We start from the raw sequence: 19883 nt of genomic DNA on the forward strand, positions 1-19883 counted from the left end.
TCACTATTAAGAGCAAGGAGCTGATCTGCTGAGAGAATTAAAGTAGAATCCCGGGATAAACCTAACTAGTCCTAAAAATGTTCCCTCTACCCTCCGAACACATAAAAAATGTATATTATATAGGGCACACTTGTTAGAGCCCAACCAGTGTAGCTGTCGGATAAAGGTGCCAGATGGATATCAGGGATGCATGGATGGATGGATGGGAGCAGTAACACTGAGGCAGCTCTTCTTAGAGTGGAAGCAAGGCTCTAATGCAGTATACATGAAAAAGAGAGGAAGGCGCCTCTAAGTGTAGTATACATGAAAAGAGAGGAAGGCGCCTCTAAGTGCAGTATACATGAAAAAGAGAGGAAGGCACCTCTAAGTGCAGTATACGTGAAAAAGTGAGGAAGGCGCCTCTAAGTGCAGTATACGTGAAAAAGTGAGGAAAGCGCCTCTAAGTGTAGTATACATGAAAAGAGAGGAAGGCGCCTCTAAGTGCAGCATACATGAAAAAGAGAGGAAGGCACCTCTAAGTGCAGTATACGTGAAAAAGTGAGGAAGGCGCCTCTAAGTGCAGTATACATGAAAAGAGAGGAAAGCGCCTCTAAGTGCAGTATACATGAAAAGAGAAGAAAGGCGCCTCTAAGTGCAGTATACATGAAAATGTGAGGAAGGCTCCTCTAAGTGCAGTATACATGAAAAGAGAGGAAGGCGCCTCTAAGTGCAGTATACATGAAAAGAGAAGAAAGGCGCCTCTAAGTGCAGTATACATGAAAATGTGAGGAATGCTCCTCTAAGTTCAGTATACGTGAAAAAGAGAGGAAGGCGCCTCTAAGTGCAGTATACATGAAAAAGAGAGGAGGGCGCCTCTAAGTGCAGTATACATGAAAAGAGAAGAAGGCGCCTCTAAGTGCAGTATACATGAAAAAGAGAGGAAAGCGCCTCTAAGTGCAGTATACATGAAAAGAGAAGAAAGGCGCCTCTAAGTGCAGTATACATGAAAATGTGAGGAAGGCTCCTCTAAGTGCAGTATACATGAAAAAGAGAGGAAGGCGCCTCTAAGTGCAGTATACATGAAAAAGAGAGGAGGGCGCCTCTAAGTGCAGTATACATGAAAAGAGAAGAAGGCGCCTCTAAGTGCAGTATACATGAAAACGAGAGGAAAGCGCCTCTAAGTGCAGTATACATGAAAAAGAGAGGAAGGCGCCTCTAAGTGCAGTATACATGAAAAAGAGAGGAAGGCGCCTCTAAGTGCAGTATACATGAAAAAGAGAGGAAGGCGCCTCTAAGTGCAGTATACATGAAAAAGAGAGGAGGGCGCCTCTAAGTGCAGTATACATGAAAAGAGAAGAAGGCGCCTCTAAGTGCAGTATACATGAAAAAGAGAGGAAAGCGCCTCTAAGTGCAGTATACATGAAAAAGAGAGGAAGGCGCCTCTAAGTGCAGTATACATGAAAAAGTGAGGAAGGCGCCTCTAAGTGCAGTATACATGAAAATGTGAGGAAGGCTCCTCTAAGTGCAGTATACATGAAAAAGAGAGGAAGGCGCCTCTAAGTGCAGTATACATGAAAAAGAGAGGAAGGCGCCTCTAAGTGCAGTATACATGAAAAGAGAGGAAGGCTCCTCTAAGTGCAGTATACATGAAAAAGAGAGGAAGGCGCCTCTAAGTGCAGTATACATGAAAAAGAGAGGAAGGCGCCTTTAAGTGCAGTATACATGAAAAGAGAGGAAGGCGCCTCTAAGTGCAGTATACATGAAAAAGAGAGGAAGGCGCCTCTAAGTGCAGTATACATGAAAAGAGAGGAAAGCGCCTCTAAGTGCAGTATCCATGAAAAAGAGAGGAAGGCGCCTTTAAGTGCAGTATACATGAAAAGAGAGGAAGGCGCCTCTAAGTGCAGCATACATGAAAAAGAGAGGAAGGCACCTCTAAGTGCAGTATACGTGAAAAAGTGAGGAAGGCGCCTCTAAGTGCAGTATACATGAAAAGAGAGGAAAGCGCCTCTAAGTGCAGTATACATGAAAAAGTGAAGAGGGCTCCTCTAAGTGCAGTATACATGAAAAGAGAAGAAGGCGCCTCTAAGTGCAGTATACATGAAAAGAGAAGAAGGCTCCTCTAAGTGCAGTATACATGAAAAGAGAAGAAGGCGCCTCTAAGTGCAGTATACATGAAAAGAGAAGAAGGCGCCTCTAAGTGCAGTATACGTGAAAAAGTGAGGAAAGCGCCTCTAAGTGCAGTATACATGAAAAGAGAGGAAGGCGCCTCTAAGTGCAGTATACATGAAAAGAGAAGAAAGGCGCCTCTAAGTGCAGTATACATGAAAATGTGAGGAAGGCTCCTCTAAGTGCAGTATACATGAAAAAGAGAGGAAGGCGCCTCTAAGTGCAGTATACATGAAAAAGAGAGGAGGGCGCCTCTAAGTGCAGTATACATGAAAAGAGAAGAAGGCGCCTCTAAGTGCAGTATACATGAAAAAGAGAGGAAAGCGCCTCTAAGTGCAGTATACATGAAAAGAGAAGAAAGGCGCCTCTAAGTGCAGTATACATGAAAATGTGAGGAAGGCTCCTCTAAGTGCAGTATACATGAAAAAGAGAGGAAGGCGCCTCTAAGTGCAGTATACATGAAAAAGAGAGGAGGGCGCCTCTAAGTGCAGTATACATGAAAAGAGAAGAAGGCGCCTCTAAGTGCAGTATACATGAAAACGAGAGGAAAGCGCCTCTAAGTGCAGTATACATGAAAAAGAGAGGAAGGCGCCTCTAAGTGCAGTATACATGAAAAAGAGAGGAAGGCGCCTCTAAGTGCAGTATACATGAAAAAGAGAGGAAGGCGCCTCTAAGTGCAGTATACATGAAAAAGAGAGGAGGGCGCCTCTAAGTGCAGTATACATGAAAAGAGAAGAAGGCGCCTCTAAGTGCAGTATACATGAAAAAGAGAGGAAAGCGCCTCTAAGTGCAGTATACATGAAAAAGTGAGGAAGGTGCCTCTAAGTGCAGTATACATGAAAATGTGAGGAAGGCTCCTCTAAGTGCAGTATACATGAAAAAGAGAGGAAAGCGCCTCTAACTGCAGTATACATGAAAAAGAGAGGAAGGCGCCTCTAAGTGCAGTATACATGAAAAAGAGAGGAAGGCGCCTCTAAGTGCAGTATACAGTTGTGACCAAAATTATTCAACCCCCAATGCTGTAAAGGGGTTTAGGGACTATAGTGTACATTTGGAATTGTATTCAGAATCAAATCCTACAAGGACGTTGTAACTACCCAAATGCAACTAAAATGACATCAATTGTTTATGTAATACAGTAGTAAATGGTTCTTATGTGGTTTCTTCATTGCCACAATTATTCAACCCCTTAAAGACTACCACTCTGAAGAACAGAGGTTCATACAGGTGCTTTCCATCAGGTATTGAAAACACCTGTGGATGTCACCGAGCAGCAATCAAGCATAATAAGCACCAATTAGGCAGCTTTAAAATGACTGTGATACTCAGCTCCTTCTAGACATTTACTGGTGTGGTTACAAACATGGTGAAGGCAAGAGAATGGTCCAGGAAGACAAGAGAAGAGGTGATTTCTCTTCACAGGAAGGGCAATGGCTATAAGAAGATTGCAAAGATGTTAAACATACCAAGAGACACCTTAGGAAGCATCATTCGCAAATTCAAGGCAAAGGGCACTGTTGAAACGCTACCTGGTCGTGGCAGAAAGAAGATGCTGACTTCGACTGCTGTGCGCTACCTGAAGCGTAGAGTGGAGAGAAGTCCCCGTGTGACTGCTGAGGAACTGAGAAAAGATTTGTCAGATGTGGGTACAGAAGTTTCAGCCCAGACAATAAGACGCACACTGCGTAATGAAGGCCTCCGTGCCAGAACTCCCAGGCGTACCCCCTTGCTGTCTCCAAAGAATAAGAAGAGTATGCCAAAAGCCATGTGGACAAACCACAAAAGTTGTGGGATAGTGTTCTGTGGACTGATGAAACAAAATTAGAACTGTTTGGGCCCATGGATCAACGCTATGTTTGGAGGAGGAAGAACAAGGCCTTTGATGAAAAGAACACCTTGCCTACTGTGAAGCATGGTGGAGGGTCAATCATGCTTTGGGGCTGTTTTGCTTCTGCAGGTACAGGGAAGCTTCAGCGTGTGCAAGGTACCATGAATTCTCTTCAGTACCAGGAGATATTGGATGGAAACGTGATACAGTCCGTCACACACCTGAGGCTTGGGAGACGTTGGACCTTTCAACAGGACAATGATCCCAAGCATACCTCCAAGTCCACTAGAGCATGGTTGCAGAGGAAAGGCTGGAACATTTTGGAGTGGCCATCGCAGTCACCAGACTTAAATCCGATTGAGAACCTCTGGTGGGACTTAAAGAAAGCAGTTGCAGTGCGCAAGCCTAAGAATGTGACTGAACTGGAGGCCTTTGCCCATGAAGAATGGGCGAAGATACCCGTAGATCGCTGCAAGACACTTGTGTCAAGCTATGCTTCACGTTTAAAAGCTGTTATAACTGTAAAAGGATGCTGTACTAAGTACTAAGATTGAATGTCACTTGGGGGTTGAATAAAACTGATAATGCTGTGAGCACAGAAAAGACATTTGTGGTTATTTCATTATAACTGTTATGTTATATTTGTCTGACCTACAAGTGCCTCTTTAATGTAAATGTAAGCAAGATGACTGAATGATCAAAAGCAATGTCAAACTGGCCAAAACACTCAATTTCAGTGGGGGTTGAATAATTTTGGTCACAACTGTACATGAAAAGAGAGGAAGGCTCCTCTAAGTGCAGTATACATGAAAAAGAGAGGAAGGCGCCTCTAAGTGCAGTATACATGAAAAAGAGAGGAAGGCGCCTTTAAGTGCAGTATACATGAAAAGAGAGGAAGGCGCCTCTAAGTGCAGTATACATGAAAAAGAGAGGAAGGCGCCTCTAAGTGCAGTATACATGAAAAAGAGAGGAAGGCGCCTTTAAGTGCAGTATACATGAAAAGAGAGGAAGGCGCCTCTAAGTGCAGTATACATGAAAAAGAGAGGAAGGCGCCTCTAAGTGCAGTATACATGAAAAAGAGAGGAAGGCGCCTTTAAGTGCAGTATACATGAAAAGAGAGGAAGGCGCCTCTAAGTGCAGTATACATGAAAAAGAGAGGAAGGCGCCTTTAAGTGCAGTATACATGAAAAGAGAGGAAGGCGCCTCTAAGTGCAGTATACATGAAAAAGAGAGGAAGGCTCCTCTAAGTGCAGTATACATGAAAAAGAGAGGAAGGCGCCTCTAAGTGCAGTATACATGAAAAAGAGAGGAAGGCGCCTTTAAGTGCAGTATACATGAAAAGAGAGGAAGGCGCCTCTAAGTGCAGTATACATGAAAAAGAGAGGAAGGCGCCTCTAAGTGCAGTATACATGAAAAGAGAGGAAAGCGCCTCTAAGTGCAGTATCCATGAAAAAGAGAGGAAGGCGCCTTTAAGTGCAGTATACATGAAAAGAGAGGAAGGCGCCTCTAAGTGCAGTATACATGAAAAGAGAGGAAGGCGCCTCTAAGTGCAGTATACATGAAAAGAGAGGAGGGCGCCTCTAAGTGCAGTATACATGAAAAGTGAGGAGGGCGCCTCTAAGTGCAGTATACATGAAAAGAGAGGAAAGCGCCTCTAAGTGCAGTATACATGAAAAGTGAGGAGGGCGCCTCTAAGTGCAGTATACATGAAAAGTGAGGACGGCGCCTCTAAGTGCAGTATACATGAAAAGAGAAGAAAGGCTCCTCTAAGTGCAGTAAACACGAAAAAGAGAGGAAAGCGCCTCTAAGTGCAGTATATATGAAAAAGAGAGGAAGGCGCCTCTAAGTGCAGTATATATGAAAAAGAGAGGAAAGCGCCTCTAAGTGCAGTATATATGAAAAAGAGAGGAAGGCGCCTCTAAGTGCAGTATACATGAAAAGAGAGGAAGGCGCCTCTAAGTGCAGTATACATGAAAAAGAGAGGAAAGCGCCTCTAAGTGCAGTATACATGAAAAGAGAGGAGGGCGCCTCTAAGTGCAGTATACATGAAAATGTGAGGAAAGCGCCTCTAAGTGCAGTATACATGAAAAGAGAGGAAGGCGCCTCTAAACTGATGAAAAAAACAGAACAGCCGTCTGAAAGGGACCCTAAGGCCAGCCATACACGGGTCCTAATAACAATCGGCTGATTTTCGTTTTGTTAGCGGGACAATGTCACCGGCCGATTTTTGTGGTTCCTCCCCATTTCGTTTATCAAGCATGCTGGAAAATTTGTGAAAAATTACCGATTTTGGAAATCATTGGTGGCAACATCGGATTACAGAACGAACGTTTTCGACTTTCAATCGAAAAATCTTTCTGAATGTGACCCGTGTATGGCCTGCTTAAGGCTAGGTTCACATATGTGCAGGTGGTGCCACTAATTCTTATGCCACGCCTCCTGCACTGGAAATTGAGGATCTTGTGCGGGCTGTGTTTTCCAAAAAAGTGCCGGGACTTCTTCCCTGTGTGTCCGGGGGCACGGGAGTCCATTCAAATGAATAGGCTCTTGTGCCCGCGCAAAACGCAACCCGCACGGCCGCATAGATGTGAACCGGGGGGGGGGGGTAAAACTATGAAATATCAATTCGGAGGAGCAAGATATACCCACTGCCGCGTACTCAGGAAGTTTGCTCACAATAGTATCTGAATGCAAAAATATTAAAAAGAACCAAAATTACCGCCAGAGGAAGAGTTATATCCAAACTCTGCGGGGAAAATCCCAGAGCAGCCGAGATTCCTGCAAGAGAATGAAAGGAACCATTTCTGTGATTGAATTCACATTATTTAACCCTTTCCGGTCCGGACGCTTTCCCCCCCTTCCGGTCCGGACGCTTTCCCCCCCCTTCCGGTCCGGACGCTTTCCCCCCCTTCCGGTCCGGACGCTTTCCCCCCCTTCCGGTCCGGACGCTTTCCCCCCCTTCCGGTCCGGACGCTTTCCCCCTTCCGGTCCGGACGCTTTCCCCCCCTTCCGGTCCGGACGCTTTCCCCCCCCCTTCCGGTCCGGACGCTTTCCCCCCCCCTTCCGGTCCGGACGCTTTCCCCCCCCTTCCGGTCCGGACGCTTTCCCCCCCCCTTCCGGTCCGGACGCTTTCCCCCCCCCTTCCGGTCCGGACGCTTTCCCCCCCCCTTCCGGTCCGGACGCTTTCCCCCCCCCTTCCGGTCCGGACGCTTTCCCCCCCTTCCGGTCCGGACGCTTTCCCCCCCCTTCCGGTCCGGACGCTTTCCCCCCCTTCCGGTCCGGACGCTTTCCCCCCCTTCCGGTCCGGACGCTTTCCCCCCCCCTTCCGGTCCGGACGCTTTCCCCCCCTTCCGGTCCGGACGCTTTCACCCCCTTCCGGTCCGGACGCTTTCCCCCCCTTCCGGTCCGGACGCTTTCCCCCCCTTCCGGTCCGGACGCTTTCCCCCCCTTCCGGTCCGGACGCTTTCCCCCCCTTCCGGTCCGGACGCTTTCTCCCCCTTCCGGTCCGGACGCTTTCCCCCCCTTCCGGTCCGGACGCTCTCCCCCCCTTCCGGTCCGGACGCTCTCCCCCCCTTCCAGTCCGGACGCTTTCACCCCCTTCCCGTCCGGACACTTTCCCCCCCCTTCCCGTCCGGACACTTTCCCCCCCCTTCCCGTCCGGACACTTTCCCCCCCTTCCAGTCCGGACACTTTCCCCCCCTTCCAGTCCGGACACTTTCCCCCCCTTCCAGTCCGGACACTTTCCCCCCCCCCCTTCCAGTCCGGACACTTTCCCCCCCCCCCTTCCAGTCCGGACACTTTCCCCCCCTTCCAGTCCGGATCACATGATCGGGACCTCACACAGAGGTCCCGTACGACGATCGGTGTTCCTTTGTGTCCGGAGGGAGCGCGCACAGCTTGAAAATGCAGGTGCTGTTTATGAACGGCTACCCGCCCCTGGACTGCCCCCATCCTGCCGTTTATATAGAGCGGCCGGACAGGAAGTGGTTAAAGTCGCAGTATTTAGGGGTCACCTGATCCTGGCCGGAACCTCTGAGCATCTGGACTGTCCGGGGAGGTCGGCAGCCACCAGAATTCCTTCATAGCGGGCTGAGGGGGAGAACGTTCCAGGCGGCTGGTGGGGCGCCCAGTTCGGAACCTCGCCATGTACCTGCAAGAATGGAAATAATAAAATCCATGTGTGACCATGGCAGCGTACTACAGAACCCCTCCAGGGTGTCAGTCGGAAACAAAACCTGGATCTCGGGACAGAAGCCGTTACCTCGCTATGACCGAATCCTCATTGGCTGGCTCAGCAGAATCAGATCCTCCATGTATTCCAGTCCGCATCCCGTCCTGTTCCGGAGTCCTACTGCTGCCTTCAGAGGACGGCCAGGACTCATCGAAAGGCCCAGAAGAGTCAGACTCCGGGAGGCCGGAGACAAACCTCTGTGATCCCGCCAGGAAGTGGAGGTCAGGAGGACTCAGGGCGTCAGAGAGGTGATGAGGAAGACGGACCGGACTGAGAACCTGAAAGGAAACGTTCAGCATAAACTCCATTCCAGGTGAAGAGAAATATTGATCACAGAACCCCCCCCCCCCCCCCCAGGACTAAACGCCTCCGAAGGGTTCTGCTTCCATCTGATTGGTCTCCTGAAGGACGGAGCCATCCTTGTTCTGGCATCATCCAGGGTCACCATCTACTTCCTGGACTGAGATGATGCAATCCTGTAAATCCTGGTGCCTGTGCTGTTCTTGGCTGTGTTCACTAATGTCTGACACAGATCAGCCCCCTACTGCAGCTTCTCACCCTGTGACTTGCTACAAAGTTACAATGTACAGTCTGATCACTGGGGGAGGAGACTGAGGAAATGCTTCCTCCCCCTTCTACAGTCTCCCCCCCCCAGTGATCAGACTGTACATTGTAACTTTGTAGAAGGGGGAGGAAGCATTTCTTTAATCCCCCCTCCCCCAGTGTTAGACTGTACATTGTAACTTTGAGGAAATGAGTCAAAGTTAAAATGTACAGTCTGATCACTGGGGGAGGGGAGACTGAGGAAATGCCTCCTCCTCTTTCTACAAAGTTACAAAGTATGGTCCAGGGACGGACTGACAACTCATGGGGCCCCCGGGCAATAGGGGATCATGGGGCCCCTGTGTCCTTGCCCAAACTCAAAAAATCCTATGAAAAAGGTACCAGGGGCATCTCATGGGGCCCCCTACTGACCCCGGGCCCTCGGGCAGTGCCCGAGTTTCCAAATGGTCAGTTTGCCCCTGATATGGTCTGATCACTGGGGGATACTGAGGAAATGACTCCTCCTCCTTCTACAAAGTTACAATGCACAGTCTGATCGTTGAGGGAGGGGAGACTGAGGAAATGCCGCCTCCTCCTCCTTCTACAAAATTACAATGTACAGTCTGATCACTGGGGGAGGGGAAATCGTAGAAGAGGGAGTAAGCATTTCCTCAGTCTCCCCTGCCCCAGTGATCAGACTGTACATTGTAACCTTTGTCCCATTTCCTCAAGGTTACAATGTACAGTCTGATCACTGGGGGAGGGGAGAATGAGGAAATACTTCCTCCTCCTTCTACAAAGTTACAATGTACAGTCTGATCATTGGGGGAGGGGAGACTGAGGAAATGCTTACTCCCCCTTCTACGATTTCCCCTCCCCTAGTGATCAGACTGTACATTGCAACTTTGTAGAAGGAGGAGGAGGCATTTCCTCAGTCTCCCCTCCCCCAGGGATCAGACTGTACATTGTAACCTTTGTCCAATTTCCTCAAGGTTACAATGTACAGTCTGATCACTGGGGGAGGGGAGACTGAGGAAATGCCTCCTCCTCCTTCTACAAAGTTACAATGTACAGTCTGATCACTGGGGGAGGGGAGACTGAGGAAATGCCTCCTCATGCCTGCAGCAGACTGATGACATCACCTGACACTAGGCTAAGTCACAAAGGTATCAGCGCTCACATCATCCTGTGACGTCAGTAAGTTGGACTCACCGTTTGTTTCTGCTCCTCGGAAAGCATATGGGGCTGAGATGGCCGATAGTGAGTCCTGCTGCTCCCCGCAGGAGGAGGAAAGGGATTTCCCTGGTTGGAGAATACCGCCATGCTGCAAACAAGAGGAGACAGACCTGTGACGTACAATGGAGGGATACACGGGAAGACGTCCCACTGAACGGACAATCATCGGTGTGAGGCCTCATTAATGGATCACCTGAGCCCTGATCTGAAATCATGAATCCTGACTGACCGCTTCTTCCAGTGTTCACACGCGGTTCACATGGCCTTCAGATGAGCCCAACAACAGTGCGTAGAGAGCTTCATGGAATGGGTTTCCATGGCCGAGCAGCTGCATCCAAGCCTTCCATCACCAAGTGCAATGCAAAGCGTCGGATGCCGTGGTGTAAAGCACGCCGCAACTGGACTCTAGAGCAGAGGAGCTGTGTTCTCTGGAGTGACCAATCACGATTCTCTGTCTGGCAATCTGATGGATGTGTCTGGGTTTGGCGGTTGCCAGGAGAACGGTACTTGCCTGACTGCATTGTGCCAAGTGTAAAGTTTGGTGGAGGGGGGATTATGGTGTGGGGTTGTTTTACAGGGGTTGGGCTTGGCCTCCTAGTTCCAGTAAAGGGAACTCTTAAGGCGACATTTTGGACAACTTTGTGGGAAGAGTTTGGGGATGGCCCCTTCCTGTTCCAACATGACTGCCCACCAGTGCACAAAGCAAGGTCCATAAAGACATGGAGGAGCCAGTTTGGGGTGGAGGAACTTGACTGTCCTGCACAGAGTCCTGACCTCAACCCCATAGAACACCTTTGGGATGAATTAGAGAGGAGACTGCGAGCCAGGCCCCCTCCCCCGACATCAGTGCCTGACCTGACAAATGTGCTTCTGGAAGAATGGTCCAACCTTCCCATAGACACCCTCCTAAACCTTGTGGACGGCCTTCCCAGAAGAGTTGAAGCTGTTATAGCTGCAAAGGGCGGGGCCAACTCAATATTGAACCCTACGGACTAAGACTGGGTGGGCCATTAAAGGTCATGTGCGTGGAAAGGGCAGCCAACCAATACTTCTGGAAATAAAGTGTATATGCATGTGTGAACATAAACATCAGTGGCGTCAATGGAAAGAATAGTGGCCCATAGTGGGTATCGTTGGCGTCAGTGGGAGGAATAGTGGCCCATAGTGGGTATCCTTGGCGTCAGTGGGAGGAATAGTGGCCCATAGTGGGTATCCTTGGCGTCAGTGGGAGGAATAGTGGCCCATAGTGGGTATCGTTGGCGTCAGTGGGAGGAATTGTGGCCCATAGTGGGTATCGTTGGCGTCAGTGGGAGGAATAGTGGCCCATAGTGGGTATCGTTGGCGTCAGTGGGAGGAATAGTGGCCCATAGTGGGTATCCTTGGCGTCAGTGGGAGGAATTGTGGCCCATAGTGGGTATCGTTGGCGTCAGTGGGAGGAATAGTGGCCCATAGTGGGTATCGTTGGCGTCAGTGGGAGGAATAGTGGCCCATAGTGGGTATCGTTGGCGTCAGTGGGAGGAATAGTGGCCCATAGTGGGTATCGTTGGCGTCAGTGGGAGGAATAGTGGCCCATAGTGGGTATCGTTGGCGTCAGTGGGAGCAATAGTGGCCCATAGTGGGTATCCTTGGCGTCAGTGGGAGCAATAGTGGCCCATAGTGGGTATCCTTGGCGTCAGTGGGAGGAATAGTGGCCCATAGTGGGTATCCTTGGCGTCAGTGGGAGGAATTGTGGCCCATAGTGGGTATCCTTGGCGTCAGTGGGAGGAATAGTAGCCCATAGTGGGTATCGTTGGCGTCAGTGGGAGGAATAGTGGCCCATAGTGGGTATCGTTGGCGTCAGTGGGAGGAATAGTGGCCCATAGTGGGTATCCTTGGCGTCAGTGGGAGGAATAGTGGCCCATAGTGGGTATCGTTGGCGTCAGTGGGAGGAATAGTGGCCCATAGTGGGTATCCTTGGCGTCAGTGGGAGGAATAGTGGCCCATAGTGGGTATCGTTGGCGTCAGTGGGAGGAATTGTGGCCCATAGTGGGTATCCTTGGCGTCAGTGGGAGGAATTGTGGCCCATAGTGGGTATCCTTGGCGTCAGTGGGAGGAATAGTGGCCCATAATGGGTATCGTTGGCGTCAGTGGGAGGACTAGTGGCCCATAGTGGGTATCGTTGGCGTCAGTGGGAGGAATAGTGGCCCATAGTGGGTATCGTTGGCGTCAGTGGGAGGAATAGTGGCCCATAGTGGGTATCGTTGGCGTCAGTGGGAGGAATTGTGGCCCATAGTGGGTATCGTTGGCGTCAGTGGGAGGAATAGTGGCCCATAGTGGGTATCCTTGGCGTCAGTGGGAGGAATAGTGGCCCATAGTGGGTATCGTTGGCGTCAGTGGGAGGAATAGTGGCCCATAGTGGGTATCGTTGGCGTCAGTGGGAGCAATAGTGGCCCATAGTGGGTATCCTTGGCGTCAGTGGGAGCAATAGTGGCCCATAGTGGGTATCCTTGGCGTCAGTGGGAGGAATAGTGGCCCATAGTGGGTATCCTTGGCGTCAGTGGGAGGAATTGTGGCCCATAGTGGGTATCCTTGGCGTCAGTGGGAGGAATAGTGGCCCATAGTGGGTATCGTTGGCGTCAGTGGGAGGAATAGTGGCCCATAGTGGGTATCGTTGGCGTCAGTGGGAGGAATAGTGGCCCATAGTGGGTATCCATGGCGTCAGTGGGAGGAATAGTGGCCCATAGTGGGTATCGTTGGCGTCAGTGGGAGGAATAGTGGCCCATAGTGGGTATCCTTGGCGTCAGTGGGAGGAATAGTGGCCCATAGTGGGTATCGTTGGCGTCAGTGGGAGGAATTGTGGCCCATAGTGGGTATCCTTGGCGTCAGTGGGAGGAATTGTGGCCCATAGTGGGTATCCTTGGCGTCAGTGGGAGGAATAGTGGCCCATAATGGGTATCCTTGGCGTCAGTGGGAGGAATAGTGGCCCATAGTGGGTATCCTTGGCGTCAGTGGGAGGAATAGTGGCCCATAGTGGGTATCGTTGGCGTCAGTGGGAGGAATTGTGGCCCATAGTGGGTATCGTTGGCGTCAGTGGGAGGAATAGTGGCCCATAGTGGGTATCGTTGGCGTCAGTGGGAGGAATAGTGGCCCATAGTGGGTATCCTTGGCGTCAGTGGGAGGAATTGTGGCCCATAGTGGGTATCGTTGGCGTCAGTGGGAGGAATAGTGGCCCATAGTGGGTATCGTTGGCGTCAGTGGGAGGAATAGTGGCCCATAGTGGGTATCGTTGGCGTCAGTGGGAGGAATAGTGGCCCATAGTGGGTATCGTTGGCGTCAGTGGGAGGAATAGTGGCCCATAGTGGGTATCGTTGGCGTCAGTGGGAGCAATAGTGGCCCATAGTGGGTATCGTTGGCGTCAGTGGGAGCAATAGTGGCCCATAGTGGGTATCCTTGGCGTCAGTGGGAGGAATAGTGGCCCATAGTGGGTATCCTTGGCGTCAGTGGGAGGAATTGTGGCCCATAGTGGGTATCCTTGGCGTCAGTGGGAGGAATAGTGGCCCATAGTGGGTATCGTTGGCGTCAGTGGGAGGAATAGTGGCCCATAGTGGGTATCCTTGGCGTCAGTGGGAGGAATAGTGGCCCATAGTGGGTATCCTTGGCGTCAGTGGGAGGAATAGTGGCCCATAGTGGGTATCGTTGGCGTCAGTGGGAGGAATAGTGGCCCATAGTGGGTATCCTTGGCGTCAGTGGGAGGAATAGTGGCCCATAGTGGGTATCGTTGGCGTCAGTGGGAGGAATAGTGGCCCATAGTGGGTATCGTTGGCGTCAGTGGGAGGAATAGTGGCCCATAGTGGGTATCCTTGGCGTCAGTGGGAGGAATAGTGGCCCATAGTGGGTATCGTTGGCGTCAGTGGGAGGAATAGTGGCCCATAGTGGGTATCCTTGGCGTCAGTGGGAGGAATAGTGGCCCATAGTGGGTATCGTTGGCGTCAGTGGGAGGAATTGTGGCCCATAGTGGGTATCCTTGGCGTCAGTGGGAGGAATTGTGGCCCATAGTGGGTATCCTTGGCGTCAGTGGGAGGAATAGTGGCCCATAATGGGTATCGTTGGCGTCAGTGGGAGGACTAGTGGCCCATAGTGGGTATCGTTGGCGTCAGTGGGAGGAATAGTGGCCCATAGTGGGTATCGTTGGCGTCAGTGGGAGGAATAGTGGCCCATAGTGGGTATCGTTGGCGTCAGTGGGAGGAATAGTGGCCCATAGTGGGTATCGTTGGCGTCAGTGGGAGGAATAGTGGCCCATAGTGGGTATCGTTGGCGTCAGTGGGAGGAATAGTGGCCCATAGTGGGTATCGTTGGCGTCAGTGGGAGGAATAGTGGCCCATAGTGGGTATCGTTGGCGTCAGTGGGAGAAATAGTGGCCCATAGTGGGTATCCTTGGCGTCAGTGGGAGGAATAGTGGCCCATAGTGGGTATCCTTGGCGTCAGTGGGAGGAATAGTGGCCCATAGTGGGTATCGTTGGCGTCAGTGGGAGGAATAGTGGCCCACAGTGGGTATCGTTGGCGTCAGTGGGAGGAATAGTGGCCCATAGTGGGTATCGTTGGCGTCAGTGGGAGGTATAGTGGCCCATAGTGGGTATCGTTGGCGTCAGTGGGAGCAATAGTGGCCCATAGTTCAACCCTCTAGGTTGTCTGCTTTCAGAATATATCATGTTTGGGGGTTTTATGTAATCTTCAGGCCTAAAATTTTTTTTTTTTCTTCTTAAAGGGGGAATACAAAACGATTTTTTAAACGTGTGCAAAACCGTCTCTGGCCAAAAAGATCAAGGAGCGCCAGTCCAACCTGAAGTCACACCAAACTGCTGGCAGCCATGAACTGTACACTGTTAATAAAGCTTTGCTGAGTTCATGCAACTTTTATTGATACGCTGTGAACAGCCCCCCCCCCGCCCCCCCCCGAGTGATGATGGAAACAACGTTCATCCAAACAAAGTGAGAAGGTGAAGAGCCTCTTCGCCGTGAATAGATGAGGATTAGAATTCCTGAAACAATGTGGAGGAAACACATCCAGCCTGGAAAATGCCGTATCGCTGACCGCCGCCTACAGCGCAGCCTGATGAATTATGGAGGAGGCGAAGCTCGGGTTCCAGTGTAGCCACAGAGCGCGCTTTGTTCTCACAAACACTGGGGGGCGCCGAGGAGAAGGAGGAAGGATGAAGACAGAGGATGACTACAACAGGACGAGGAGACACCAAATCCAGCGATTCGTGTCGGCAGTCTGTCTACACATTCTAGTCACACCGCTGCGATTTGGGGGCGATTTCTGACAACGATTTCTTGCAATTTGCTTGAGGAGCCGGGACACCTGTGCAAGAATGAAGGGGAGGAGCCGGGACACCTGTGCAAGAATGAAGGGGAGGAGCCAGTACACCTGTGCAAGAATGAAGGGGAGGAGCCGGTACACCTGTGCAAGAATGAAGGGGAGGAGCCGGTACACCTGTGCAAGAACGAAGGAGGAGGAGCCGGTACACCTGTGCAAGAATGAAGGGGAGGAGCCGGTACACCTGTGCAAGAATGAAGGGGAGGAGCCGGTACACCTGTGCAAGAATGAAGGGGAGGAGCCGGTACACCTGTGCAAGAACGAAGGGGAGGAGCCGGTACACCTGTGCAAGAACGAAGGAGGAGGAGCCGGTACACCTGTGCAAGAACGAAGGAGGAGGAGCAGGTACACCTGTGCAAGAACGAAGGGGAGGAGCCGGTACACCTGTGCAAGAATGAAGGGGAGGAGCCGGTACACCTGTGCAAGAATGAAGGGGAGGAGCCGGTACACCTGTGCAAGACTGAAGGGGAGGAGCAGGTACACCTGTGCAAGACTGAAGGGGAGGAGCAGGTACACCTGTGCAAGACTGAAGGGGAGGAGCCGGTACACCTGTGAAAGAATGAAGGGGAGGAGCCGTTTCACCTGTGCAAGAATGAAGGGGGAGGAGCAGGTACACCAGTGCAAGACTGAAGGGGAGGAGCCGTTACACCTGTGCAAGACTGAAGGGGAGGAGCCGTTACACCAGTGCAAGACTGAAGGGGAGGAGCAGGTACACCTGTGCAAGACTGAAGGGGAGGAGCAGGTACACCTGTGCAAGAATGAAGGGGAGGAGCCGGGACACCTGTGCAAGAATGAAGGGGAGGAGCCGGTACACCTGTGCAAGAACGAAGGAGGAGGAGCAGGTACACCTGTGCAAGAATGAAGGGGAGGAGCCGGTACACCTGTGCAAGAATGAAGGGGAGGAGCCGGTACACCTGTGCAAGAATGAAGGGGAGGAGCCGGTACACCTGTGCAAGAATGAAGGGGAGGAGCCGGTACACCTGTGCAAGAATGAAGGGGAGGAGCAGGTACACCTGTGCAAGACTGAAGGGGAGGAGCAGGTACACCTGTGCAAGAATGAAGGGGAGGAGCCGGTACACCTGTGCAAGAACGAAGGAGGAGAAGCCGGTACACCTGTGCAAGACTGAAGGGGAGGAGCAGGTACACCTGTGCAAGACTGAAGGGGAGGAGCAGGTACACCTGTGAAAGAATGAAGGGGAGGAGCCGTTTCACCTGTGCAAGAATGAAGGGGGAGGAGCAGGTACACCTGTGCTAGACTGAAAGGGAGGAGCCGGTACACCAGTGCAAGACTGAAGGGGAGGAGCCGTTACACCTGTGCAAGACTGAAGGGGAGGAGCCGTTACACCAGTGCAAGACTGAAGGGGAGGAGCAGGTACACCTGTGCAAGACTGAAGGGGAGGAGCAGGTACACCTGTGCAAGAATGAAGGGGAGGAGCCGGGACACCTGTGCAAGAATGAAGGGGAGGAGCCGGTACACCTGTGCAAGAACGAAGGAGGAGGAGCAGGTACACCTGTGCAAGAATGAAGGGGAGGAGCCGGTACACCTGTGCAAGAATGAAGGGGAGGAGCCGGTACACCTGTGCAAGAACGAAGGAGGAGGAGCCGGTACACCTGTGCAAGAATGAAGGGGAGGAGCCGGTACACCTGTGCAAGAACGAAGGAGGAGGAGCCGGTACACCTGTGCAAGAATGAAGGGGAGGAGCCGGTACACCTGTGCAAGAACGAAGGAGGAGGAGCCGGAACACCTGTGCAAGAATGAAGGGGAGGAGCCGGTACACCTGTGCAAGAACGAAGGAGGAGGAGCAGGTACACCTGTGCAAGAATGAAGGGGAGGAGCCGGTACACCTGTGCAAGAACGAAGGAGGAGGAGCCGGTACACCTGTGCAAGAATGAAGGGGAGGAGCCGGTACACCTGTGCAAGAATGAAGGAGGAGGAGCAGGTACACCTGTGCAAGAATGAAGGGGAGGAGCCGGTACACCTGTGCAAGACTGAAGGGGGAGGAGCTGGTACACCTGTGCAAGACTGAAGGGGGAGGAGCCGGTACACCTGTACAAGAATGAAGGGGGAGGAGCCGATACACCTGTGCAAGAATGAAGGGGAGGAGCCGGTACTCTTGCGCAAGACTGAAGGGGGAGGAGCCGGTACACCTGTACAAGAATTAAGGGGGAGGAGCCGGAACACCTGTGCAAGACTGAAAGGGAGGAGCCAGAGGGAAAATTTAAACGACAAACCTGCTTTTCATCGTCCTGTGATTGGATATCGTCGATCCCTAAACCCGTCTTCTTCGTTTCTCCCAGAAAGCGGAAAATCCTGAAAGAAAACAAACAACCGATAAAGTAAAAGATCTCATCTCCGGGATCGGTACAAATATCTGCAACCAACAAAGGAAAGTCTGATGTACAAGTTCTCGGGGGGGCGGGGGGGGCGCCGGGGGGGGGCGATCTGCTCATGGATCCAGGTCATGGTATACCTAACAGTAGTACACAGACAGGAAGTGGTGGGAAATCCCTCAGACGGGGACACAGACAACAACACAGTGTTATCAGAGTGAAAAAGGATCGAATGCTCGATAATGTTCTTATCCCTGTCTGTTCCTTCCTGTGTGGGTGACAACCGGGTCACTAAGTTCTTGGACAGGTGTCACAGAGACAGGAAGTGGTGGGAAATCCTTCAGATGGGGACATAAAGAACACATTGTTATCAGAGTGGAAAAGGTTAAACCATCTGACTTATTCCTGTGTGGGTGGCAACCGGTTCACTAACTTCCTGTACGGGTGTCACTGAGACAGGAATTGGTTGGAAATCTCTCCAGTGGGGACACAAACAATAACACATTGTCCTTAGAATGGGTAACAGAACACTGTCTGTTTTCCTGTCCAGGTGACAACCGCATCCCCTATTTCCTGTATGGGTGTCACTGAGACAGGAAGTGGTGGGAAAACTCTCAGACGGAAACACAGACAATAACAGATTATTAGACTGAAAAAGGATAGAAATCCTGATGATGTTCTTATTCCTGTCTGTCCCTTCATGTGTTGTGACAACCGGTTTACTAACTTCCTGTACGGGTGTCACTGGGACAGGAAGTGATGGGGAATCTCTCCAATGGGGACACAGACATTTACACATACTGGCATGTTCTTATTACTGTGAGCCTCCCCCCCCTGTCCTGGTGACAACCACCTGACTTACTTCTCACTGGTACAGGAAGTGACAAGAAATCTCCCCAATGAGGACACAGACATTTACACATTGTTGGAGTGGTTAGAATATCTGGCATGTTCCTCTTCCTGTACTGGTGAGAACCACCTGACTTCTCACACAGTTGTCACCAGTACAGGAAGTGACAGGAAATCTCTCCAATGGGGACACAGACATTAACACATTGTTGTTGGAGTTGTTAGAATATCTGGCATGTTCCTCTTCCTGTCCTGGTGACAACCACCTGACTTACTCCCCATACAGGTGTCACCAGGACAGGAAGTGAAATATCTCAGAGTGGTTAGAATTTCTGGGACGTTCTTATTACTGTCTGCGTTTTCCTGTCCCAGTGACAGCTGATTCCCCTATTTCTCATAGTGGTGTCACCAGGACAGGAAGTGACAAGAAATCTCTTCTATGGGGACACAGATTGTTATTAAAGTGGAAAAGGGTTTAGAACGACTAACAATATTCTTACTCCGCTCTGTTTTGTGTCCTGTGTGGGTGACAACTGGTTCATTAACTTGCCCCATGGGTGTCACCGGGAGACAGGAAATCCCTCCAAACGGGGACACCGACTACAATAAGTCATTATTCAGGTGGTTAGAATATCTGAAACGTTCTTATTATGGTCTGCAACTTCCTGTCCTGGTGACAAGAAGCTCATACAGGGGTCACTGGGACAGGAAGTGGGGGAAAATCTCCCTAATGGGGGTCACAGGTCATTTCACTCTTCCTCCTCTAAAAAAAAAACAGGAATAACGGTCTATATTCTAGCATATCCTGGAAAAGACAACTTTATTATCCCCATACAATGGACATTTACATCACACAGGTCAGTCACATGACCCCCATGCAGGGAGGAGAGGTCTCCGGTGACCATTGTTCTGGTATAAGCGGCTCAATGCCCGGTGACACCCCGTCCTCCCCATTACCAGTGTCGGTGTCCCGGCTCCTGGTGTGCCCGGTGCACTTCTCGTACTTCCCGCTCCCTCCGCCGCCCGTTTCCAGGCAACCACCATCCCGCACTGCACGATGGGTAACCCCGCCCCTTTCATTCTACCTTCGGATAACTACTCCCATCAGTCTATTCGTGATTAACCCCGCCCCTTCCATTCTGCCACTGGATAATCCCGCCCTTTCCAGTCTACTATTGAATAACCCCGCCCCTTCCATTCTGCCACATTATAATCCCGCCCTTTCCAGTCTACCATTGAATAACTCCGCCCCTTCCATTCTGCCACCGGATTATCCCGCCCCTTCCAGGCTACTCTTGAATAACCCCGCCCTTTCCACCCCGTCACTGGATAATCCCGCCCCTTCCAGTCTACTCGTGAATAAC

The 19883-nt window shown here is 51.1% G+C and overlaps 1 protein-coding gene across 2 annotated transcripts in view; it reads right to left on the bottom strand.

Moving 5' to 3' along the window:
- Nucleotides 1-19614, bottom strand: part of PROSER3 (proline and serine rich 3) — a 34055-nt gene extending 14441 nt beyond the window's left edge. Inside the window, exons 1-6 of one of the 2 annotated variants that reach the window (XM_089667201.1) lie at nucleotides 19477-19614; nucleotides 17572-17650; nucleotides 9960-10071; nucleotides 8235-8482; nucleotides 7987-8123; nucleotides 6693-6751 (exon numbers count right to left, since the gene is read on the bottom strand). In XM_089667201.1, coding sequence (XP_089523327.1) covers nucleotides 6693-6751; nucleotides 7987-8123; nucleotides 8235-8482; nucleotides 9960-10071; nucleotides 17572-17582 — 567 coding nt within the window. In that variant the 5' untranslated portion in view covers nucleotides 17583-17650; nucleotides 19477-19614. The remainder of the gene's footprint in view (nucleotides 1-6692; nucleotides 6752-7986; nucleotides 8124-8234; nucleotides 8483-9959; nucleotides 10072-17571; nucleotides 17651-19476) is intronic. The other variant, XM_089667202.1, reaches the window with a different exon arrangement.
- Nucleotides 19615-19883: the final 269 nt, after the last annotated feature.

The sequence above is a fragment of the Staurois parvus genome, unplaced genomic scaffold (assembly GCF_062004578.1).
Source record: "Staurois parvus isolate SC_StPar_1 unplaced genomic scaffold, SC_StPar_1.0 ptg003091l, whole genome shotgun sequence".
In the NCBI taxonomy this organism is placed as follows: Eukaryota; Metazoa; Chordata; class Amphibia; order Anura; family Ranidae; genus Staurois; species Staurois parvus.